The sequence below is a fragment of the Euprymna scolopes genome, chromosome 12 (genome assembly GCF_053919585.1).
Source record: "Euprymna scolopes isolate OS-2025 chromosome 12, ASM5391958v1, whole genome shotgun sequence".
NCBI classification, from domain to species: domain Eukaryota; kingdom Metazoa; phylum Mollusca; class Cephalopoda; order Sepiida; family Sepiolidae; genus Euprymna; species Euprymna scolopes.
The window spans coordinates 64,958,380-64,985,864 of record NC_136493.1 but is presented as its reverse complement, the minus strand read 5'-3'; the positions used below and the strand labels follow the sequence as shown (position 1 = coordinate 64,985,864).

The following is a 27,485-nucleotide window of genomic DNA, read 5'->3' as shown; positions in this document are numbered from 1 at the left end:
AAGAAATGATGTAAGATATTTAATCTCCCGTGTTTTTTATCCAAGACGGTTAAAAAAATTACATAACAACACACAGCTCTAAAATTCGATACAAAAAACTAAGATAACAACACACAGTTCTAAAATTCGATACAAAAAATTACCATAACAACGCAGTTCTAAAATTCGATACAAAAAATTACCATAACAACGCACTGTTCTAAAATACGATACAAAAATAAACATAACAACGCACAGTTCTAAAATTCGATAAAAAAATCACCATAACAACGCACAGTTCTAAAATTCGATACAAAAAATTAACATAAAAAAGCACAGCTCTAAAATTCGATACCAAAAATAAACATAAAAAAGCACAGCTCTAAAATTCGATAGAAAAACATTAACATAAAAAAGCACAGCTCTTAAATTCGATACAAAAAATTACCATAACACCGAACAGTTCTAAAATTCGATACAAAAAATTAATATAACAACGCACAGTTCGAATATTCGATAAAAAATTAACATGACAACGCACAGCTTAAAAATTCGATACAAAAAATTAATATAAAAACGCACGGCTCTAAAATTCGATACAAAAATTAACATAACAACGCACAGTTCTAAAATTCGATAGACAAATTAACATTAAAAAGCACAACTCTAAAATTCGATACAAAAAATTAACATAACATCGCACATCTCTAAAATTCGATAAAAAAATTAACATAAAAAAAACAGCTCACAAATTCGATACAGAAACTTAACATAACAACGCGCAGTTCTAAAATTCGATAAACAAAATTAACATAGCAACGCACAGTTGTAAAATTCGATACAAAAAAAAATGAACATAAAAAAGCACAGCTCTAAAATTCGATACAAAAAATTAACATAACAACGCACAACTGTAAAATTCGATAAAAAAAATTAACATAACAAGGCACAGTTCTAAAATTCGATAAAAAAATCACCATAACAAGCCACAGTTCTAAAATTTGATACAAAAAGTTAAGATAAAAAAGCACAGCTCCAAAATTCGATACAAAAAATTAACATAAAAAAGCACAGACTTAAAATTCGATACAAAAACATTAACATAAAAAGGACAGCTCTTAAATTCGAAACAAAAATTACCATAACAACGCACAGTACTTAAATTCGATAAAAAAATTATTATAACAACGCACAGTTCTAAAATTCGATACAAAAAATTTACATAAAAAAGCACAGCTCTAAAATTTGATTAAAAAATTAACATAACGCACAGCTCTAAAATTCGATACAAAAAATTAACATAACAACGCACAGTTCTAAAATACGATACAAAAAATTAACATAACACCGCAAAGCTCTAAAATTTGATGCAAAAAATTAACATAAAAACGCACAGTTCTAAAATTCGATACAAAAGATTAACATAAGAACGCACAGCTCTAAAATTCGATACAAATAATTAACATAAAAAAGCACAGCTCTAAAATTCCATACAAAAATTTACATAACAACGCACAGTTCTAAAATTCGATACAAAAAATTTACATAAAAACACACAGCTCTAAAATTCGATACAAAAATAACATTACAAACCACAGTTCCCACATTCGATAAAAAAATTACCATAACTACGCACAGCTCTAAAATTCGATACAAAAAATTGACATAAAAAAGCACAGCTCTAAAATTAGATACAAAAAAGTAACATAAAAAATCACAGCTCTAAAATTCGATACAAAAAATCAATATAACAACGAACAGTTCTAAAATACGATACAAAAAATTAACATAACACCGCAAAGCTCTAAAATTCGATACAAAAATTGACATAAAAAAGCACCGCTCTAAAATTCGATACAAAAAATCAACATAACAACGCACATTTCTAAAATTCGATACAAGAAATTAACATAAAACAACACAGCCTTAAAATTCGATACAAAAAATTAACATAACGCACAGTTCTAAAATTCGAAACAAAAAAATTACAGGAAAACACGCAGTTCTAAAATTCGATACAAAAAATTACCATAAAAACGCACAGTTCCGAAATTCGATACACAAAAATTAACATGAAAAAGCACAGCTCTAAAATTCGATACAAAAAATTAACATAACAACGCAAAGCTCTAAAATTCGATACAAAAAATTAACATAACAACGCAGTTCTAAAATTTTATACAAAAAATTAACATAATAACGCAGAGTTTAAAAATTTGATACAAAAAATTAACATAAAAACGCACAGCTCTAAAATTCGATACAAAAATTAATATAAAAAAGCATAGCTCTAAAATTCGATACAAAAAAATTAACATAAAAAGTACCGATCGAAAATTCAGTACAGAAAATTAACATAACACCGCACAGTTCTGAAATTCGATAAGAAATTAACATAACAACGCACAGCTCTAAAATTCTATACAAAAACTACCATAAAAACGCACAGTTCTAAAACACGATACAAAAAATTACCATAAAAAAAGCACAGTTCTAAAATTCGATACAAAAAATTAACATACCAACGCACAGTTCAAAAATTCGATACAAAAAATTAAGATAACAACGCACAGCTCTAAAATTCGATACAAAAAATTAACATAACAACGCACAGCTCTAAAATTCGATACAAAAAATTAACATAACAACGCACAGCTCTAAAATTCGATACAAAAAATTAACATAAAAAAGCACAGACCTAAAATTCGATACAAAAACATTAACATAAAAAGGACAGCTCTTAAATTCGAAACAAAAATTACCATAACAACGCACAGTACTTAAATTCGATAAAAAAATTATTATAACAACGCACAGTTCTAAAATTCGATACAAAAAATTTACATAAAAAAGCACAGCTCTAAAATTTGATTAAAAAATTAACATAACGCACAGCTCTAAAATTCGATACAAAAAATTAACATAACAACGCACAGTTCTAAAATACGATACAAAAAATTAACATAACACCGCAAAGCTCTAAAATTTGATGCAAAAAATTAACATAAAAACGCACAGTTCTAAAATTCGATACAAAAGATTAACATAAGAACGCACAGCTCTAAAATTCGATACAAATAATTAACATAAAAAAGCACAGCTCTAAAATTCCATACAAAAATTTACATAACAACGCACAGTTCTAAAATTCGATACAAAAAATTTACATAAAAACACACAGCTCTAAAATTCGATACAAAAATAACATTACAAACCACAGTTCCCACATTCGATAAAAAAATTACCATAACTACGCACAGCTCTAAAATTCGATACAAAAAATTGACATAAAAAAGCACAGCTCTAAAATTAGATACAAAAAAGTAACATAAAAAATCACAGCTCTAAAATTCGATACAAAAAATCAATATAACAACGAACAGTTCTAAAATACGATACAAAAAATTAACATAACACCGCAAAGCTCTAAAATTCGATACAAAAATTGACATAAAAAAGCACCGCTCTAAAATTCGATACAAAAAATCAACATAACAACGCACATTTCTAAAATTCGATACAAGAAATTAACATAAAACAACACAGCCTTAAAATTCGATACAAAAAATTAACATAACGCACAGTTCTAAAATTCGAAACAAAAAAATTACAGGAAAACACGCAGTTCTAAAATTCGATACAAAAAATTACCATAAAAACGCACAGTTCCGAAATTCGATACACAAAAATTAACATGAAAAAGCACAGCTCTAAAATTCGATACAAAAAATTAACATAACAACGCAAAGCTCTAAAATTCGATACAAAAAATTAACATAACAACGCAGTTCTAAAATTTTATACAAAAAATTAACATAATAACGCAGAGTTTAAAAATTTGATACAAAAAATTAACATAAAAACGCACAGCTCTAAAATTCGATACAAAAATTAATATAAAAAAGCATAGCTCTAAAATTCGATACAAAAAAATTAACATAAAAAGTACCGATCGAAAATTCAGTACAGAAAATTAACATAACACCGCACAGTTCTGAAATTCGATAAGAAATTAACATAACAACGCACAGCTCTAAAATTCTATACAAAAACTACCATAAAAACGCACAGTTCTAAAACACGATACAAAAAATTACCATAAAAAAAGCACAGTTCTAAAATTCGATACAAAAAATTAACATACCAACGCACAGTTCAAAAATTCGATACAAAAAATTAAGATAACAACGCACAGCTCTAAAATTCGATACAAAAAATTAACATAACAACGCACAGCTCTAAAATTCGATACAAAAAATTAACATGAAAACGCAGAGTTCTAAAATTCGATACTACTAAAAATTAAGATAACAACGTACAGCTCTAAAATTAGATACACATTTTTTAAAACCAAATTATATAGCAATAATTACGAATTTAAAGTATTCATTCGTTTTAGCAATAAGAAAATGTGTAAGATATTTAATCTAACCTAATTTTTTTCCAAGACAGTTATAAAAATTAACATAACAACGCACAGCTTTAAAATTCGATACAAAAATTAACATAACAACGCACAGTTCTAAAATTCGATACTAAAAATTAAGATAAAAACGCACAGCTCTAAAATTCGATACACAAAAATTTCCGTAACAACGCACAGTTCTAAAATTCGAGACAAAAATTAACATAACAACGCAAAGTTGAAAAATTCGATACAAAAAAATTAACATAACAACGCACAGCTCTAAAATTCAGTACAGAAAATTAACATAATAACGCACCGTTCTAAAATTCAATAAAAAAAAATTAACATAACAACACACAGTTCTAAAATTCGATACAAAAAATTAACATAAAAACTCACAGTTCAAAAATTCGATACAAAAAATTAACATAACAACGCACAGTTCTAAAATTCGATGCAAAAAATTAACATAACAACGCAGAGTGCTAAAATTTGATACAAAAAATTAACATAACTACGCACAGTTCAAAAATTCGATACAAAAAATTAAGATAACAACGCACAGTTCTTAAATTCGATACAAAAATTAACATAACTACGCACAGCTCTAAAATTCGATACAAAAAATTGTTATAAAAACGCACAGTGCTAAAATTCGATGATATAAATTAACATAACAACGCACAGCTCTAAAGTTCGATACAAAATTATTTCAACAAATTATATAGCAATGATTGCGAATTTAAACAACGCACAGTTCCAAAATTCGATAAAAAAAATTAATATAACAACGCACAGCTCTAAAATTCGATACAAAAAAATTAACATAAAAAAGCACAGCTCTAAAATTCGATACAAAAAATTGACATAAAAAAGCACAGCTCTAAAATTCGATACAAAAATTAACATAACAACGCCCAGCTCTAAAATTTCATACAAAAAATTAACATAACAACGCACAGTTCTAAAATACGATGCAAAAAATTAACATAACAACGCATAGCTCTACAGTTTGATACAAAAAATTAAGATAACAACGCACAGCTCTAAAATTCGATACAAAAAATTAAGATAACAACGCACAGCTCTAAAATTCGATACAAAAAATCAACATAACAACGCACAGTTCTAAAATTCGATACAAAAAATTAACATAAAAACTGACAGCTCTAAAATTCGATACAAAAATTAACATAACAACGCACAGTTCTAAAATTCGATACAAAAAATTAACACAAAAACTCACAGCTCTAAAATTCGATACAAAAATTAACATAACAACACATAGTTCTAAAATTCGATACAAAAGATTAACATAACAACGCACAGTTCTAAAGTTCGATACAAAAAATTAACATAAAAAGCACAGCTCTAAAAGTTTATACAAAAGATTAACATAACAACGCGCAGTTCTTAAATTCGATACAAAAAAACATTTACTTTGGTTGTAGTTACGGAAAAGCGCATTTAAAAAAAATGGGCTTTTTCGTAACCACAACCAAGGTAAATGTATCTCGCATGCTTTTCCCGTTAGGGATTCCCTCCCACCCCCTTTTTTTTCTTTCTATTCCAAAAATGTTACATTGCCAAAAGTGTGTTTATTCATAAAGTCTGAAGAAATGTTTTTGTTTTCTGTCATACCAAATGCACTCATGCGTTATTTAAAATTATGATTTTATCAATTATCAACATTTATTGTCGTCCTGTCAAATTTTGCAAAAATTAACTAATAAATTAAAAGCGAAATATTTTTTGACGCGAGAGATGCGTTAACTCATTTTTAATTTTTTTAATTTTTACTTCAAAATTCTAAAATCAATCATTAAGAGAGAAAGTAATCACTAAATAAATTTATTAATCAATTTTATTGAAAACTCCGCTATCGTTTATCAAGAATCTTTTTAATTTCATTTTTTGTTGGTTGCTTTTCGAAGGGAGATATAGGTTTTATCCCCCCCTCTCTCTCTCTAAATTATATTAAAAATTATTTTAAAAATATTATATTAAAATTTATTATTTTCTTTTTAAAACCAAATCTCCCTCAGTAATTTCTTTAATTTTCTATTTTTTAGCGATTATCAAGACCCCCTAAGCATTATTTCTCGTTCTCTCGTAACACTCGACCGACATGTTTTTTGTTTGTTTTCTGTTTTTTTTTTCTTTACCAAATAAACGATTCCAAATAAATAAACAACATAGTCGGCGAGGTAGAAAAATCGATTTTACAACAGTAAGTAAATTCTTTTTATATTTATATAAAAAAAAATATGCGGTCTCGTTTATGAACATAATAAACGCTTTTATTAAAAACACAAAAAAAAAAAACATTAAACAAGTAAAAATGTTTTTAAAAAAATATTAGGGGGGGGGGGCTATAGTTTATTTTAAAAAACAATATCTCCTTCAAGAACGATCATAAAATGTGTTTTCAATCGATATTTATTCAATAAGGGACCAGTTTTCCTACCTAGCGAAAGGGGACGAGTTTTCCGGAGACGAGTTTTCCGGAGACGAGTTTTCCCGAGACGAGTTTTCCGGAGACGAGTTTTCCCGGGACGAGTTTTCCCGGCACCTGTTAACACATGGCATCTCTCGCGCCAAAAAATATTTCGCTTTTAATTTATTAGTTAATTTTTGCAAAATTTGACAGGACGACAATAAATGTTGATAATTGATAAAATTATAATTTTAAATAACGCATGAGTGCACTTGGTATGAGAGAAAACAAAAACATAACAACAAAAAAAAATATCATAATTAAAAAAAAACAAAGCAAAAAAGTACCGAAGAATCGAATCACTCCCTGTTTTTTAATTTTTTTTGTTTTGTTTTTTATTATTGTTTTTATGACTCCAAAAAAAAAAACAGCGTTAAAATAAGAACAAAAAAAAATTGTAATTAACTTTGTATGAACATAATAAACGCTTTAAAATAAGTGAAACCACGAAGAACTTAACTTAGCCAGTTAGATAGAAAACGGACACTTAGAAAATCGATTTTATTAAAAAAACAAAAACAAAAAAAACATTAAACAAGTAAAAATATTTTTAAAAAATATTATGGGGGGGGGCTATAGTCTATTTTAAAAAACAATGTCTCCTTCAAGAACGATCATAAAATGTGTTTTCAATCGATATTTATTCAATAAGAGACCAGTTTTCCTACCTAGCGAAAGGAGACGAGTTTTCCGGGGTCGAGTTTTCCGGAGACGAGTTTTCCGGAGACGAGTTTTCCGGAGACGAGTTTTCCCGGGACGAGTTTTCCGGGCACCAAAAGAACCATTTTGTTTAAGCTGAAAATTAATTGTGATCACATAAATTTGTCATGAAAAATTTGAAATGTTATTTTGAATGTATTTTTAATGAATAAATAGATGCATAAATATTTTAAAACAAAATATCAATGAACTATTTTAGCAAGAATTATTGAACATTTCCAACCCTAAAATTAATATTTTAATTCATTTTTATCAGTGAAATTAAACTGTTATCGAAACTTCTTTAAAAAACAACAACTTTTTTTTAAATATTAGGTTAAATTTGATATCGGCTGTGGATCTGACGAAACCTGTAAGACATCACTGAAAATAACGCTGGACAAATGTAGTCGTAAGTTAATTCTGGGAAGAGATCAGAAGTTTGTGTTACTGGCTAAAATAGAAAATCTTGGAGAAAATGCCTATGCTGCTAAAGCGAGGATATTTTTTTCACATTTTTTGGATTTTGAATCAGTGAACCAAACTTCAGATTCTACCGTCCAGTGCCACCAAGAAAGTGACCAGGAACTCACTTGCTTTTTGGGACACCCACTAAAAGAGAAGAGCAGTGTTCTTTTTGAAGTGATTTTTTTCATCTCTGGGTAAGCATTTTCTTTTTTTTCATACAAACATGTCGGAAATGTCTATGTGACTAATTCGGATGACTACTTTTTACTAGTCGAACCTTTGCTCCGTGATAGTTTACAGGAAGTAGACTGCGGCGACAGATTTTGCAGAACAAAGCTCCGTGAGTTATAGTTTGTTTGATTTCAGTATAAATAAATAAGAGTACCCGTTTTACTTTTATGAATGTATCGTATATACATTTTTTCAAATATATATTTTGGCAAACTGTTTTTTCCCCAACAATCTTTTTGATAAAACTTATTTCTTTTAAATACAATGAATAATAATATTTGTACATTTTATAGGAATTTCTTTTAGGTGTATCAGAATTTTTGTAGGAATTTTTGACATCCTTAACACAAAACGGCAAATAAAATATAAAAAAAAAACTCGTAATTTCTCCTTTAAAAGTGGGTTATTTATTTTCTTTATGGATTATACTTCCAAAATAAACTATTAAAGTTGTATACAAAGTAATAGAAATATTTTTTTTATTTTTTAAAAAACTAATGAAATTAATTGAATTTTACGATTTTAGTATTTTTCAATTTTTAAACTTTAAAAATCTATCAAAATTTTTCTATTGATTCTATTTTTACGATATTTTCGGGGTCAATGTGAAATTTTATGCTCTTTCCAATAAACTGAATATATTTTAGACAAACGTTTTTTTTTTAATTCACGCCCCCCCCCCCATTTTGAAATGTCTATTAAAAAGTAAATAATTAATTTACTCACCAAAGTTTTATATATCACAAATTGAAGATAAAATATCAATAAATAATATATTCAAATTTAAAACAAAAAAGAAGTGTTTTTTAGAAATTTACCTGTAAAGTCCGAAGTTTAAACCCTTTTATTTTTTTTAAACCACGTTGTTATTTTTTTTGTTGTTTTTTTAAATGAAACCTTGATCCTTTAATTGAAAAAAAAAAGGGTTTGAATTACATTTTTTCGAGTAGTTATAAGCTTGGAAAGACAGGGGGTCGAATTATTCAATATTTTTCACGTATTTATTATGTAGTTTACATTTAATTTTATTTAATATATGTGAAATATTCATATTTTGGAAACTGTTAAATTTCATTCATTTCTGTGAAAATATTCATAGTTAAAAAATATCTAAATATACATATTTCTTTGAAAAAATATGCGATGCATTCATGAAAGTAAGTAAACATTAAGCATAAAGATAAATGTTTATAAAAAAAAAAGCAGTTTACGAATATTGTTTAAATAAATTTAAAAATTTATTTAAATTATTTTAAGTCAATACTGAAATACAGCAAATTGGTGGTATGCGAAATTGGCCTCCATCATCTACTTCTTATGAACTATCATGACACAGAGGTTCGGATTGAGTATGCGTGATTACCCAAATCCGAGATAAAGCATTTTGGCAATGTTGTACATTTCCTTATTGCAATATTATTTGTTTATATTTAATGTTAAACTAAAAGTAAGATCAAGCGCCCACACCCAGTTGATACTTATTTATGCACGGCCAAAACAGAAGGGGGGAGTATTTTTTGACAGAGTTACTTTCCAACACCCTGGAAAACCTCATCGATATGCCCTGTATTTAAGAATTGATCTGATCAGTCATCTTTCTCTCAGTGCAGACCAATAAGTCTCTTGTGCTGGAATCTGTGTTAAATAGAGCCACCTGAGCCAAAATGACCTTAGTGACATGCAATATGGTTTCTGTTCTGCTAGATCTATATCAGATGTGCTAACAGTGATATCTCATAAGATTAGCGAATCTCTCGACGGAGGCTGAATTTCTAGAGCAATTACTTTTGACATATAAAAGATCTTTGATTAGGGTATGGCATAAAGGTCTACTCCACAAAATCTCCAGCTATTGTATAGCTGGAAATGCCTTCTTAATCATTTCTCTCTGATAGGTTCCTAAGAGTTGTGAATGATGAAGAATATTGGGTACTCATGCAGAGAGTGATCCAGATGTAACCCAGAGTTTGCCCAGCTTTTTCCGCAACATGACATCAACAGCTGAGGAAATTAAGCCGAGCGTCGCCGATGAAAGCATAACAAGAAAAGAAAACCAGCCTTAAACTTTAAGTTTTATTAACTGTAAAGAAAAATGTTATAACAATATTATTTTGCTATATATATATATATTTTTAAATAAATAATGTTACAGATATTTTTGTTCAAGAAAAGGTTCAAAGGTAAGTCAAATAAATACTTTCAAGGAATTTTTTTTGTAAAGTTTTTTTTTGGGGGTTATTTTTGTTTTTTTTTTTGGTGTTTTTTTTTGTTTTCAAGGAAAAACCTGAAAACTAGAAAAGTTGAAACAAAACTGGGTGAGATATTTTTTTTTTCATTTTAAAACAGATGTTGTTGTTTCCTCAGACTGTTGTTAATGGTGTGCGTAGATCGTACTCCACATTCGCACTGGAGGTCTTTCTGTGTTGCTCGCTCGAACGCCCACAAGTTGATTATTTTAAGTATGATTGTAATTGTCAGCCTAGACTTGGCAAAAAAAACGTACCAGTCCAGATGATGTAAAGGTTCGGCATTTGGTAACCTGACACCTCCAGGCATAGACATTGCTTACCTTTCCTCTTATAATAAGATTGCACCTGTGTCCACATGATGCACAAGTTTTTTTGTCTATGTCAGTAACTTTTTTTCTTGACAAAACTCGAGGACTCTGGCTGGTGTTTTCAGCTGCTCACTTAAGGCTGTAAAATTCATGTTTTTTTTTTCTGAGGTGAAAGTACGAAATGGTGTGCTTCTTTTTTTTTTGTTACTAATTTGTTTTCTTTTCTTCCCCTTCCAAATTGTCGTCTGCTGCTTTGAATTTTTAACTCATGCAAATGCGCGTCTCGTTGAAAACCATCATGCTACATTGTCATTGACTCAGCTTTATGTTACGTCAAACGGCTTAATTTCCTCAGCGACGCTCGGTGTACCCTGGCTATTGACGTCGTGTTCCGGGGAAAGCCGGGCGTGCGCGGAGTTACGTCCGGATCACTCTCTGCATGAGTACCGAATATTGATAGGTTCATAAGAATGATGAAGAATAATGATGAAAAAAAATTATGTGCAACTAACCTCCTACTCTAATTTAAAAAAAAAAAATGTTTTTTTAGTGTATACACATCTAATCGCCTTTTTTAAATTTAATATATAAACGGCTGTCTGTCTCCATATTTTCAAACTCCATCTCCTCTGAAACTAAAAGTCGCAAAGCAGCGTTAGGGACTTCAAATGATTAGATTTTTTATGGGCTGTTCTTTGATGAGTCTTTAGCCGGTTAAAATAGTTTTTAAAAAAGGGTCGAAAGTGGGTAAAAATTGAAAAAATCGTTAAACATTTTGTACATTCATTTTAGTTTATTTTTAATTTTTAATCAGTTTATATGTGTGTCACATTGGTACAGTGGTAACGTCACCAGATTTAAATGCTACAGTTTCGGTTTCAATTCTATCTGATAGCACCTAAAAGCTTTGGTTTTTACTTGTGAAATCAGGACTCTATTACATATACGAAATGTGGATAAATTAAAATATCATATTTAAGCGTATTTTACACTTGAGCTAAGCTGGACGCCTCCCTGCTAGTCTAGAATATATAAAAGGATTATCACACAATCATATTCTTCTTCTTTTTCTTCTTCTCCTTCTTCTACATAATAATAATAATAATAATAATAATAATAATAATAATAATAATAAAACTATGAATATATAATGCTTAGTCATCCATATCAGTGGTTTAAGAGCTCAAACTCAAGTGGTTCTTTTTAACCAATTGTCATGAAATTTTAACAATAGAATAGTATTATAATGTTCTAAAAGCCCGCAAATTTTCATGTAGTTTCGGCTCATAGAACCAAAGATATTCACATTTCAATATTCAATCTGGCGACGAGTATAAATATATCCATATTTAGATATTTCCCTAAAACCTATGGCTTTGATGACTAACATTTGCTGCTATGGTTTCAAATGATCTAAAATAACGGCAAGGGGAGACGATTCCAAATATTTCTCATATGTTATATTTCCCCTCTTTTGGAAATAGAGTACGATTATCAATATCTCCAGTATCAAATAAGCCTTATACACTGTAAAATTTACTTTATGTATGAGAGGATATATAACATATGAGAAATATTTGGAATCAAGTCTCCCCTTGCTGTTATTTCAGATCATTTAAACCATAGCAGCAAGTTTTTGTCTCCCCTCAATCAAGGCCAGAAGTTTTGGGGAAATATCAGACATTCTGTAATTTATATGTAAAACTAGGAAAACAAATGACTATGATTGAAGTAATACTTTAATCATAGTCATTTGTTTTCCTAGTTTTGCAAAGGTGTAGCATCTTTTCACCCACGAAAAATATTTTAAAATTACCACTACTATGGGTTTTTGACGGTGCTGGAAACGAAAATAACAGTAAAAATCCCAAGAACCGAGTAGTTTCCAATATATTAAGAAATTATAAAGTGGGGTATCACTTTTCAATATTAATTTAACGTAAAATGAACATTCTTTATAGCTAATGTGGGCATGTTATAGCTGCACCAACATTGTTTTTGCTCTATTTGACTGCTGTGCTATAGTATGGTTCCCACAATTGTGATATGGATGTTTATAATAGATTCCAAATGACTGGAAAGGTGTTCAATCTCAGAAGATTCCAAGCCCACACACTTGTTAGTGATGGCAGCTGTTGTATGCTGATGATGCTGACCTGCTAACACACTCCCCAGTAGATATGCAACTAGTGATGGATTTCTTTACAAATGCTTATACCTGCTTTGGACTTACATTAGCATGAAAACTAAGGTCATGTACACTTCTGCTCCTGATGATCTGTATGTGGATCCTGATATCTTTGCCTATGAAAAGTTGTAAAATATTTTGTCTATCTTGGTAGTATCTTATCAAATGATGGCGCCCTTGAAGCGGAAATAAGACAGCATCGGGAAAGCATTAGACGTATTTGGAAAGTTACAAGATAGAGTCTGGTCTGATGGTGGTCTAACCGTGACCATCGTCATAGATGGCCTGTCAGCTGAAAAATGACGTCATCGCCATAAGTCCTAGTTAGCAAGATAAGTGGAACACAGACTGTCGATAATGAGCAGACATTTTTTACAGAAAGCGTTAGAAAACTTCAAAATTGGATTAATAAAGATAAACATGATACTTTGTACTGAAACTCATCCAATATTAATAATAAAAATATTAATAATAAAAATATTAATAATAAAAATATTAATAATAAAAATATTAATAATAAAAAACGAATTGAAAGGGAGAAAAGTTGTTAAAAAGTTTTTAAAAAAAAGGAATACGATTTGATGTGTATGAAACTGAAGTTTATGCAATAGAAATAAATAAAAATGAACAATAAATATTTTTTTAACCAAAAAATCAATATTTTAAAAATCAAAACTGAAAAACAAACGATAAATTAGCTTAACTGAAAAACGAACAATAAATGGGTCTAACTGAATAACGAACAATTAGTTAAACTGAATAACAAACAATAAGTTAAAATTAAATTCAAACAAATGTTAGTATAAACAAAGTTACTAAGGCAGAAATATTTCAAACATTGAATATTAAAACTTTTCAAAAATCTGTTGTAGAATTTAATTAAAAGTTTGAATTTTTCTTTTTCTCATATTTTTTTTTTTACTAATATTGTCATTCTATTTGCGACAAAAATTGTTTATAAGGGAATTCGATGAACTCCATATCAGCATTTTTTCAATTTGCTGAATAGTGTGACCCTCATCACAAGAGTTAACATGAAATAATCGATTTTGGTCAGCCAAAATATTTAAAGTTATGTACATGGCTACTTTTCTCTGATGAATCGAATGTAAAAAAGAATCGCATTTTGTAAGTTTGTTTATAACTATATAAGACAAAATTATTAGTTATATCATTTGCGTATAGCAGAGAACCTCTGTTTATACCCTGAAAGTAGCTGTTTAATTCAGCTATTTCTTCAACAGCCTCTTTCCCGGATATTAAATTTTTGCAGCTATTGCATTTCAGTTTTTTGAAAACTGCATGACAGCAATAACCTGCTAAGTATAATATAATAGGAAGTACTTCCTTGCATTGATTAACATAATTTTCTGTTACATCTATGTTAAATTTATAAGCATGTAACTCTTGCTCCCTTGTCATTTCATCCCAGTTAGTTTCTTTTAAAATTTTTCAATTCAATAGTTCGATTATTAATTGGTAAGCTCAATTTTAAAACTGACAACATTCTGAGTTTTTTTCACATTCATACACCTGACTATCGACATATTATACTGATCTCCACTAAGTCGTCGATACTGGCCAAACCTTGCCTCAAGGTTATCTGTCTGAAACTTTCCTGATACACCATGTTCAGTACATTTATACAATATTTAGTCAATTCTAAAATTGCGTAAGTAGTATGGTGCAAAGCAGTATATGTTTCCTTTGTTAACTTACCAGTTCTTCCAGGAATGCAATTCCAAGTTTCTAACCAGTCACAGAACACATTTAGGAAACTATAATTATCAATATTTAATGTAAGTGGATTAGCATATTTATTACAAAGTCGACAGCCTTTATATGGTGTTTTCACATTCAGTATTGTCCACCAAATATTAAATATTTGAATGTATTCTGCGATTTCTGCATAATTTGGCAAGCATTCCTGTTTTCCTAAGGTTAGCAAACCTTGAATAGTATATTCGTTGAAAATTTGCAAAACCAAATTAACATTTTGCCTTTCAAAAGTAGTCGGAGGAAGAGCTTTTGAAGTCAACTTATAGCAATATTTCATGAGAGATTGTGATTCTAGGGCATAAAGTTTATGTAAACTAGAAAATGGAGCACTTTGGATGTTATCTAATTCATGATTTCCATTATAACAAAACTTTGGGAACATCATGCATTTACGTTCATCTTTTTGGCCAAACCAATTGTTTCTAATGCATTTTAATATATGCACTGAGTCGAATAAGAAGAAAAGAGGGCTAGACATTCTAACTGGATGAGGATATACAATTGAAAGCTTTGATGGGCTACAAAAGAAAGACATAGCTTTTTTATTTACTGCATTATTATCTGTTATAACAGATAATACTTTAAACCCTATATCTTCTAAGCCAATTATTACACATTTAATTATGTCAAATAAGTTCTCAGCTAGAAAACATTTAGTTGGCATAACATGCACAACATCCTTATATTGTGAGAATACACTGCTAAGCATAAAAGCAAATGCACTTGTGGCAGGTTCATTGCTGTTGTTAGCTAAGTCAACAATATTACCCCCTTTATAATCAAGATAAGGTTTGAGATATATTTCATCAACAAGTAAAGATACTGTGATGTCATTCTGCATTAGTAACTTGAACTTACTTTTAATATAGTTGAGAAAATTATTATCGTGTTGTTCAATGACAGGATTCATAGAAGTTGATAAGGTTAATCTTCGAATGGTTGAATAGCATGGTAAAATTACATTTTTAGTGTCTCTTAACAGTCTGTACCCTCTAGGGGAGCAGTTATATAATAAGGAAGAAAATATCATCATTTCACTCCAATAATTAACCTTATTCATTGTCATTATATTAATTTGTTCATATATGCCCCCACTCTAAAAACATAAGCTGACCTCACAAGTTGCATTATTGAAACATAATTATAAGTTTAATCTCGAAGGTTCTATCGCGAGGTACCTAAAGCAAAAAAAAAAAAAAAAAAAAAAACTTTCACGGATTAATATGGGAGGGGAGACTATCTTCAAATTCTATTCTAAACTATTCAAAGGACTTATACTAAGTAGATATAAATAAGTCCCTCTTACCGTTTTTCTTTTTTTTAATGGAGAGTAGATAATGCAGTGGATGTGTTATCGGCAGCTCCAGTAACTCTCGCTTCTCCTTTTTTGTCCCTCAGTCCTCATTCAAATGAGTGATTTTTCTGACAAAGGGTGAAGAAAGAGCTGCTTCCCAGGTCGGTAGTACTTCGTGAACAGTAGTCTGAGATGTCGGAAATTTTCTGTCTCTATGTTTATCCTTGCGGCCATGTAACTAGTAAGGGTGCTGGAGGTAAACGTTTTCATCTGGGCTGACGTTAACCGCCTGATAGTCAGGGACCCGAACCTTGGAATAACCACTAAGGAGGCTGTCCTATCAGCAGGTGCAAAGTACTGGGGCTGCTATATTGCCATTTGGTGAATGGATTCAGGACCATACAGTAGTCTCTGGTGGGGTCTCTCGATGCCATACTAGTGGGTAATTGTTACGGCTTTACCTTATCATGTGCTACAAAAAAAAAAAAAATTCATGTCTTTCCTCTCTTACTTTCCCTCTCTGTTCTGCTCTAACCAAGTATGCTGACCTGCTCCACAAACCCCAAAATCCTCAACATGAAATATCTCAAAAAAGAAAACATGAATAAACCTAGAACCCCATCCTCCTACGTAGACCCCTACTACCATATCTCTTTCTCCAACATCAGGGGTCTACGTTCTAACCTTCCAGAGGTTGAAACCCAATTACAGGAGACAAAACCTGACATATTCTTTCTAAGCGAAACTGGATGAGTTCATAATTAAAGGATACTCTAACCTAACATCTAAATCTGAGCCCCAAGATCGCCATGGGCATGGAATATGTGCCTACATTAAAGATGGCTTCCCATGTGGCAGGGATATCTCCAGAGAATACCCTAATCTACCTTATATGTGCTTCCGGGTTGCACTTGCTTACACCACTGCATTTATATTTGCCCTCTATCGTCCCCACAACAGTGGAGTTACTGTCTTTAAGAGTATATCAGAAAAAATTGACTACATTCTGTCTGCTAATCCCTCGGCTAACATTCACATTTGCGGTGACTTCAATGTCCATAATGTGGAATGGCTGACCCACTCAAATAAGACTGATGATGAGGGGAGGTTCTGTCATGATTTTGCCATTGCCTATGACCTCACTCAGATTGTCTGCGAACCCACCCCTGTGCCTGATAGTACCGGACAGTTCACAAGCCTCCTAGACCTTTTTCTATCCCCTTCCCCTGAGCTATGCTCATGCTCCGTTCTATCTCCTCTGGGATCCTCTGACCACTGCGTTGTATCAGTTAAGATAAAAATGAAATATAATAAATTTACAGACGTACCTCTCCACCGTACTCTATGGCAGACTGGGATAGCTTCCGTACATTCATATCTGATCTCCCTCTCTATTCCATGTTTAAAAAGGATGTGTCCTCTATAGTATCAGACCTGACCGAATGGTTACCTGTAGGAATAGACCAATTCATACCATCCAAAAATTTCCAACAAAAACCTAACAGCCAGCCATGGTTCTCCCCTGAATGTGCTGCTGCCATCACACACAGAAATCACTTTTTCCATAGCTACCAACGTAATAGATGCACTGAAACTAAAGCTGCTTTCAGAACCGCCAGCAACCACTGTAAAAGAGTAATAAAAAATTTAAGAGAACTATATGCGCAATCCGTTAAGTTCAAAGTAGCTGAGCAGCGGCTTGGTTCCCACCAGTTCTGGCAAATAGTAAATAGGATCTTGAACAGAAGCGTGCGTTCTATCCCAACCATTATCAATGGACCAGAGGTCATCTCGACAGCATCCGACAAGGCCAAACTATTTGCCAAAAACTTTGCGGCAAATTCTACCCTGTGTGCCGAAGGCCATCAACTCCCCATATTCCCTCCTATAACAGACAACACGCTATGCAACATACAAATATCTGTGCGTGAGGTCGCCAAGCTAATCAAGAATCTTGACTCCAGTAAAGCAACTGGTCCCGACGGTATTCCAATTATATTGTTGAAAAAGCTTCAACCAGAACTTGCCCCCATACTTTCCAAACTGTTTACGCGTTGCCTTAAGGAGAAGTGCTTTCCAACACCCTGGAAAACCTCATCAGTATGCCTTCTATTTAAGAATTCAGGTGATAAGTCATCTCCCTCTCAATACAGACCAATAAGTCCCCTGTGTGTCCTGAGTAAGTTGCTGGAGTCCACAATAAATAGAGAAGTAGTCAACCACCTCAGCAGAAATAACCTTCTTAGCGACAATCAATATGGTTTCCGCTCTGCTAGATCTACAGCAGATGTGCTAACGGTTATATCTCATAGGATTAGCAAATCTCTCGACAAAGGCTTAATTTCTAGGGCAATTGCTCTCGACATATCAAAGGCCTTTGATAAGGTTTGGCATAAAGGCCTACTACACAAGATTTTCCGCTACGGTATAACTGGAAATGTTTTTTCTATCATTAAGTCATTTCTCTCAGATAGACTCATAAGAGTTGTTGTTGATGGGCAGAAATCAGAGGCCCACAGTATTAATGCTGGAGTCCGTCAGGGGTCCATACTGGGCCCAACTCTCTTCCTGATCTACATCAATGATCTCCCAAAACACATACTAAAATCTTTCGTTCACATCTATGCTGATGACACGACCATCTATGGCAACACATCAAAGGCCGTAAATGATGATGTTCTCTCTGATTCTCTCTCCTCTGATTTTGAGCACGTGGTACAGTGGGGAAAGAGGTGGCTGGTTATCTTTAATGCATCTAAGACCAAGCTCCTATCTCTACATCATAAACGCTCTGATCCCCATCTGGCATCAATTGAAATGGATGGCTCTCGTCTAAGGGAGGCCCCAGGCTTTGATAAGCTCCTGGGTTTGACCTTTACACCTGATCTTAAATGAAACACATACATCAAGTCTGTGGCCAAGGTCGCTGGGAAAATGGTGGGATCCTTCTACCGCTCCAGAAGATATCTCACTAATGATGCAATTCTCTATCTATATAAGAGCCAAGTACGTCCAAAGATGGAGTACTGCTGCCACATCTGGGTGGGGGCTGCTAAAAACAGCCTATCCTGCCTTGACAGAGTACAAAATAGACTTGGTGGCTTTGTGGGGGATGCCCTTTTCTCTACCCTGCAACCTCTTTCCCACAGAAGAAACGTAGCAAGCCTGTCATTGTTCTATCGTTATTTCCATGGCAGGTGCTCGTCTTAGCTCCATTCTCTGGTCCCCCCTCGCCAATCTTTCTCAAAAAACACCCGACTAGCTGAAACCACCATCATTTGCACATCACTACAGAATACTCTCACGGCCAAGTCCGGTTCAATCACCATAGACATTTTTATTTTGGGGCATGGGCATCTCTTTACATGGCATATAATGATGGTATTGTCTTGCCTAATCGAAGTCCAATAATTTTTATCTATAAACGTTAATTTTTGTTCTAAATCATCAATATTATGGAAAGTTTTACGTTTCCATAACTCTAACTCGTCAGCAACGCTTTCACATGATGCACACTTAAGAGCAGAATTTTCTAAATGCATTTTCTTTGCGTTAGGAGACTCTAAAAGTGGTTGATGACGATAAATAGGAGTGACAGTTTGGTAATATTCGAGGAATAGCACCGTCCTTAAGATGGGGATTTTTTAATTTAACACTAATTGTCTTTCCAGTCCTTTCATCAAATGCTGATGCCTCTCGCTGTATGTCTTCAGGTCGAAAATGAAGTTCACATATCTAAAGAAATAATTTAAAAGAAAATCGTACCATGTTTGACTTAATACAAAAAAAAAAAAAAAAAGAAAATTACGTGACAAAAAACGATAAAATAAAAAAATAAGGTAAATGTGCAGAATTAGTCCACCCTCGAAAAATCCTTTTAAATTACCACTTTTCTAAGTTTTCGGGGGTGCTGAAAACGAAAATAACGTTTAAAATTACGGCCTAGTAGTTTCCAAGATATAAAGAGATGTTAGTTAAAAAAAGGGGGGGATAATTTAACCTAAAACGACCACCCACTTTATGGCCAATTTTAATTTTTTTTTTACATGGGCAACGAGCAATATTTTTTTAATTTACATTTACGCCTCAAACAAGGCGAAGTGCCTCTTTGATGTAGGAATGAACACAAACGTAAAATGAGCACCTACAGTTGACCCCCTCTCCACGACAAAATTTCTGTTTACACTTTTTGGAAGGGGTGCTCATTTTACGTTAAACTGTGTTCATTGTACGTTGACTCCCAACCCCCAACATAAAGGTGGCCATACTCATTTTTCTTCGCTTTTATTTGTTAAAAAGAAAGCGTCCTAAAAAAAAAACGATGGCCATAAAGTGGGTGATCATTTTACGTTAAATTTTTTATAGAAAAGTGATCCCCCATTTTTTAAAACTAACATTTCTTCATATCTTGGAAACTACTCGTTTGCCGTAATTTTAAACGTTATTTTCGTTTACAGGGCTACTTGCAGTATCATAATTTGGGGGGAATTTTTGACAACCCTAACACAAAACTGCGAATAACATATACAAAACTCGTAATTTCTCCATTTAAAGTGGGTTGTTTATTTTCTTTATGGAATATACTTCAAAAATAAACTATTAAAATTGTTTAAAAAATAATAGAAATATTTTTTTTTTATTGCCGGAATTTTGTAAACACTTTTTTTTAAATAAAAAATAATATTTCTATTATTTTTTTAAACAATTTTAATAGTTTATTTTGGAAGTATATTCTCCAAAATTCTGACACCTACAGGGCCAGCTTTACCACAAATAATTATTAATAAGCTTTTGGGATAACAAAAACGGTCATAAACTTTTTAAAAAAGTTTAATCTATTTCACGCTGATATAAATATTGCATAGTAAAATAGTTGAACTAAAAAGATAAATGATTTTTCTTATTTAAAATTATTTAAACAAGGCATTCCGTTTTTACGATATCGCTTTTATTAAATTGTTAGGTGAAAGTACATAATATTTTCACCATACTCCCCATTTAAAATAAGTTTCTAAATAATAATTTATTATTTCAGCACATAACTTAAATTACATGTAAAATTCATTTTTTATATACATACTTTCATTTTTATTTTAAAATACGTTCTAAAAAATACATAAAAATTTAAAAAAAACGCGTTTTTTTTTTAAATATCTCAAACATTTTAACACTTACTCTGCTATATTTAGATGGAGTAAATCCTTTCTTTTTATTGCATTAATCCATTAGTAAATTATTCCCTTTTTGTGGGGATATGAAAACACGGTAACTTTTGGTCCATTTTCGTAGTTACCTCAGCATTTTTGAACTATACATCTCGACGGCATGTTTAAATTTATTTAATCCTCCAAAACTTTAAACCAACTTCCAGTTTAGTCATGAGACACGTGGCCAAATTTCAACAGACCGATGTTCATGACGTCACCAGACTAAATTATAGTCGTCGCTAGGCCATCATATTACGGTAGCCACGATCTTACTCTGACAACTGAAATGTCAATATATGAAATATGTGTAGTTCCATCCCTACTCTATGCCTTGTACTGCTTATATGTAGAACTGCTCAAGAGGTTTCATCAACAATGCCTAAGACATTCTTGGTTTAAAGTGAGATAGTTTTGTCCCTGATAAATATGTCTTAAATAAGGCAAAAAAAAAACCAGTATTGCTACCATTGTTATTAACCAGATGTGTTGGACAGGCCATCTTGTCCGGCTTGATGACTATCGAGTCCCCAAACAGTTGTTTTATGGTCAGCTCCTTCTTGGCAAAAGACCCCAGCACAAGTCCAAAAAACATTTCGTGATAGCATCAAGGAGAGTCTGGTGAGCTCTCATGTTCCTGTTGACAGTTGGGAGTCCCTAGTTATGACTTTCACCTTCACCGAGGTGCACGACTTATATGACCTTCCCCTTCACCGAGGTGCACGACTTGACACAAAACAAACAACTTCTTAATCAACTGCTAACGCACGCGTCACTGTAACGTCCAATGACAACAACAACAACCTTCTCACTCGACCTGCCTTTTATACGACTCTCTCAATCCCTCCTCTTGCGCATGCGCCCGGAGATTCCTGACAAACTCGAGACTTCCGCTTATAAAAACCCAAGTTTTGTTGTCGCGCATGCCTACACAAGGCACAAACACGTGGGCGTTTGTTTTGTTGGTAAGTACTACACTAGTGTATGATCGCAAGCAGTGGAGGGAACTAATCTACAGGATCGCAGAACACTTTGAAGCAACCAAGATAGACCGAGCGAAGCTCAAGAGAGCATGTAGGAAATGCCAAACATTGCTGCCCAATCATGGAGATCTTTGGATTTGTGAGGTGTGTGACCGGGCTCTCTTGTCCAAGGCAGGTCTTGTTAATCACATGGAAGTGCATGTAGATAATTTTTATGGAACCGTCAAATCGTTTATTTTAAAACTCCCTGAATCAAATATGACTGAGTTAAAGTAATATATAATTATACTCTAATCAAAATGTTAAACTGTAAAAATATGAATAACATTAACCTAATATTGCAAGCAATAGATATTGAGCTTAGTTTATACATATTCAAATCTTACCAAAGTAAAATTGTGAAGAATGTTTAAGAAATTATAAAGTATTTTATTTAAATCAATATTAAAGTGATAGGAAACTAAAAAATTAAAATTATAGGTAAACAAAAATTAATTAATTTATTTTATTTCTGGAGACGAATATTATTCTCTGTTTGCTACATATTTTTGTAGGATGCCAGAGGAAAGTTCAATACAGGTGACGATGAATGCTACGACGATAAGCCAGGTTGCAGACGAATATAAAAATAACACACAGACATTGTCGGCCAATTTGTACTTTGAATCCACATTTGAAGCCATAGGGTGAGTTGAAAAATGGAAAAGGTGTAATTTTCTAAATTTTTCTTTAATATGAAACAAAGTTAATTTTGTCCATACAGCAAGCATTTTCTTAATGACTAGTTGACTCCAATTTAATTACTATCTGTTTAATCAAACTTAAAAAAAACTCAAGTTAAGCAATTCTGAATTGTTGATCGGTATCAAGCTTGTTCAAACATGTTTTTTTCCTCTCATACACACGCCCACATGTGCGCACATATGCACAGACACGTACATATATTCACGTTCATGTATATGCACTCACATTCATGTGCATACACACACACGCTAACATACACACATGTACGCACACATGGGAAACGTCACTTCCCCTGAAAGGAAATCCAGACATGTGCAGTCAGAACACTGACCCCAGTCAACAACACCATTCAACATCCTCTTTCTTCCCTTTTGCTTTGGTTCATCAACCAGACGAGTTCGTGTCCACAGCTCTTGGCTTGAAGACTTTTCCACGTGGACGACTACTACCATGGACGCGCGGGTTTACTGAGGTCACCCCCCCCTCTCTCTCTCTTTTTCTACATGCTGGACTGTCATTTCTCGTTCCTCTACTTTATTCTTTTTTTTCCACGCGCGTAGTCGTCAACGACTGAATGAACACGTGTTCCACCTAAACCCTTTATTTTCGACAAAAAATAAACAACATGTTTATTTTTATTCAGCAATTGAGTTTTGTTTCCTTCTTTCCATTCATTTCATTATTTTCTTTTGTAGCGAGTTAGGATTATTATATTCTGGCCTGCAACAAACGATGGTCACCCCGTTATTTTAAAATGAGATGAATGAGTTTGAACGAAACACGTGGTGTAAACTAAACTCTTCCACACAAATCCACGGCACGCACGAAAAATAATTTTTCTCTAAAAAAAACAGCAAAACAAACAAACTTGTCGACCACGGGGAGGAACATTTGCAAACCGCGCACAAGAAATTGAAATATAAAAGTTTCAACAAAAAAACAAAATGGAACTTCAACAGACGGACTTCTACAACGAAACCATGGCAGTAAACATTCGGCCACCTGACAAAAACCGAGATGAAGAATTAGCCAAATTAAAGTCTACGGTTGAAAAGCTTTCAAAGCAGCTAGCCGACGTACTTCAAATGCGTCGACATTATCCCAGAAACTACAACGACACGCAACGAAGTTACAGGCAAAGAAGTTTAAGCAGGAACCGGTCCACGTCATGAGATAGACAAGATGTTTGTTTCTACCACAGGAGATTCGGTGGCGATGCGAGAAAATGCACTACACCCTGCGCGTTTAATAAAACAGCGCAGGGAAACGAACCTTCCAGCCAGTAACGACGACGACTGTAACTGGAGCACACAAAAAAAGGTTGTCTGTTTTATATCTGTGACAAAATCCACGGATATAACTTTTTTTAATAGACACCGGAGCGGAAATCAGCGTCATACCAACACCGCATGGCCACCCAACAGGGACTCAATTTTTCAGCCTACAAGCCGCCAACGGTACAAACATACACACTTTTTGCGAGAAAACTTTAAACTTAAACCTGGGAATGTGAGGGAATTTTTTATGGAATTTCACCATAGCCAGCGTGACCACTCCAATTTTGGGGGCAGACTTTTTGGCCTATTTCAACCTGTCTGTCGACATGACTCATCACACATTGACAGACAACGAAACGAATATTTCAGTGAAAGGAACTACCTTTTAACCACCGGAATCAGGGCTGCCCTACCCTAAGATTTATACATCTGCCGGTTACTCCAAAAATTTTCTCAACTTTCCCAGCCGTTTAAAAACACGGACCCCATCAAGCATAGCGCTAAGCACTATATTAAGACCACAGGACCGCCCGTCTATTCAACCCCCAGACGCTTGAAACTGGATAAATACAAATTGACAAAATCCGAGTTTCAAAACCTACTACACATGGGGATAATACGGCCCTCGAAAAGTGCTTGGTCATCACCACTCCACATGGTGCAGAAAGCTGACAACACCACATGGCGCCCGTGTGGAGATTTTAGACACTTAAACGTGAAAACAGTTCCGGATAGATATCCTATCCCCCATATCCATGACTTCGCCAATGGACTCCAAGGCGCCACAATTTTCTCCAAACTTGACCTTGTAAAGGCATATTTTCAAATTCCAGTCGCGGAAGAAGACATTCATAAAACCGCACTAACCACACCATTTGGCCTTTACGAGTTCCTAAGGATGCCTTTCAGGCTGAGAAACGCCTGTCAAACTTTCCAACGTTTGATTGACGAAGTTTTCAGAGGTCTGCCGTTCATATTCGCATATGTGGACGACGTTTTAATCGCCAGCAGAAATCTCGAAGAACACCAGCTACGCCTGGAACAAACTTTCGAAGACTGTTACATTTCGGTTTGAAACTAAACACCGATAAATGTGTTTTTGGCCAACAGGAAGTTCAATTTCTCGGTCATTTAATTGACAAGGATGGAATCTCCCCTTTGCCTGAAAAAGTAAGTGCCATTTCAAATTTCCCACTACCAACAAGTACGCCGTTTTGTAGACATAATTAACTATTACCAACACTTTTTGCCTATCTGTTCCACGTCACTCGTACATTTAACGAACTTATTAAAAAAACGAACCAAAAACCAACAGTTAGTTTTGGAAGGACCTGCACTACAGCTGAACAATCGAGAACTGCTTTGGCAAACTTCACCAAGCTTACATATATCCAAGATAGCGATACAACGGAACTTACGCTTACGACGGATGCATCGGAAATAGCAGTAGGAGCTGTCATTCACCAAATTTCTGACAACAAAATGACCCCTATTTCATTCTTCTCTGCCAAGTTAAACAAAGCGCAGACTAAATATAGCACTTTCTCGACAGAGTTACTTGCAATTTACCTTGCAATTAAGCACTTTAAACATCTCGAAGGCAGACAACTTTCCATTTATACGGATCATAAACCCCTAACATTTGCTCTACACACACATGTCGACAAATATGGTCCACGAGAAATTCGACATCTTGACTATATAGCTCAATATTCTATATCGATATACGGCACGTAAAAGGACAAGAAAACGTTGTAGCTGACGCTTAATCTCACACGACAATTGCTTCTTTAAATTCCACTCCACTAGAGCAATTGACCGATACCACGCTCCCAGCTATAATGGACAAAACTTCACTGAAGCTGAAAGAAATGTTGATACCTTTCGGAACAACAAATTTTTATGGCGATGTTTCACAAAAACACCCTCGCCCTTATATTTCACCCAGCCTCAGACGACAAATTTTCCAGCACTTCCACAATTTGTCCCACCCAGGAAAACGCGCCACTATGAAATTAACTGGGGAACGTTTTGTTTGGTCAAATATGAATACAGACATCCGTAGTTGGACTAAAACTTGCATTCCTTGCCAAAAAATCTAAGTTCACAGGCACACAAATCACCTTTAGGAACTTTCAGTGTACCAGATGCTAGGTTTACTCATGTTCATATCGACTTGGTTGGACCCTTGCCCAATTCAAAAGGACATACCCACATACTTACTATATTCGATAGATTCAGCAGATGGCCGACAGCAATACCAGTGAAAGACATATTAGCTGCAACAATAGCCAGAACGATTTTACAAGATTGGATAGCGATTTTCGGAGTGCGTTCCGTAATCACAACGGACAGGGGTTCACAGTTTCAATCAACTCTTTTCGCTGAATTCAACCATTTGTTGGGAACAAAGCACATTAAGACTACTGCCTACCAACCTTGTGCAAACGGTGTGGTGGAACGGTTTCATAGACAAAAGCATCTTTGGCTATGAACGAAAACAAAGCAGACTGGTCAGACAATTTGCCACTCATTCTCCTAGCAATTCACAACACTGTGAAGGAAGATTTGCAGAGCACACCTGCAGAATTAGTTTTCAGATCAGCACTGATTTTACCAGGACAATTCTGCGAAAACAATACAGACATTTCCCCAACGACAACTTTTGTGACTAATTTAAAACATAAAACGTCACGATTAAAATTCACTCCAACCAAAAAGCCAGACACGAACATTTTCGTTCCAAGCAATATTCACACCTGTAAATACGTTTTTATTAGGAACGACGCAGTCAAAAAAACACTCTGTCCAAATTATTCCGGACCTTATCTAGTTCTCGACAGAAGTGAAAAGTACTTTACCATATTAAAAAGAGATAAAAAAGACACTATTGCAATAGACACACTTAAACCTGCATTCATAGACGAACAATTACACATTTCTCCTAATCCAATACAAGAACATACACACTCACAAACTGACAAAGAATTTACAAAAAACAACACACCACAAATAACAACAAAAACAGGTCGAAAAGTTCATTGACCCAAACATTTCAAACAATACATAACATTAAAAAAAAATTACATAAAAAAACAAAAACGAAATAAGTTTCTCTTGTATATATATATATATATATATTTTCTCCTCAGGAGGGGAAGTCTTGTTCGAACATGT

At 33.3% G+C, this 27,485-nt stretch overlaps 1 protein-coding gene across 13 annotated transcripts in view; it reads left to right on the top strand.

The window, feature by feature from the left end:
• Positions 1 to 27,485, top strand: part of LOC145291306 (integrin alpha-9-like) — a 971,358-nt gene that overhangs the window by 775,337 nt on the left and 168,536 nt on the right. For 12 of the 13 annotated variants that reach the window (XM_080137012.1, XM_080137009.1, XM_080137005.1 and 9 more), the window contains 2 exons: positions 7,920 to 8,245; positions 22,842 to 22,973. In XM_080137012.1, the coding sequence (XP_079993138.1) occupies positions 7,920 to 8,245; positions 22,842 to 22,973 (458 nt within the window). The remainder of the gene's footprint in view (positions 1 to 7,919; positions 8,246 to 22,841; positions 22,974 to 27,485) is intronic. The other variant, XM_080137006.1, reaches the window with a different exon arrangement.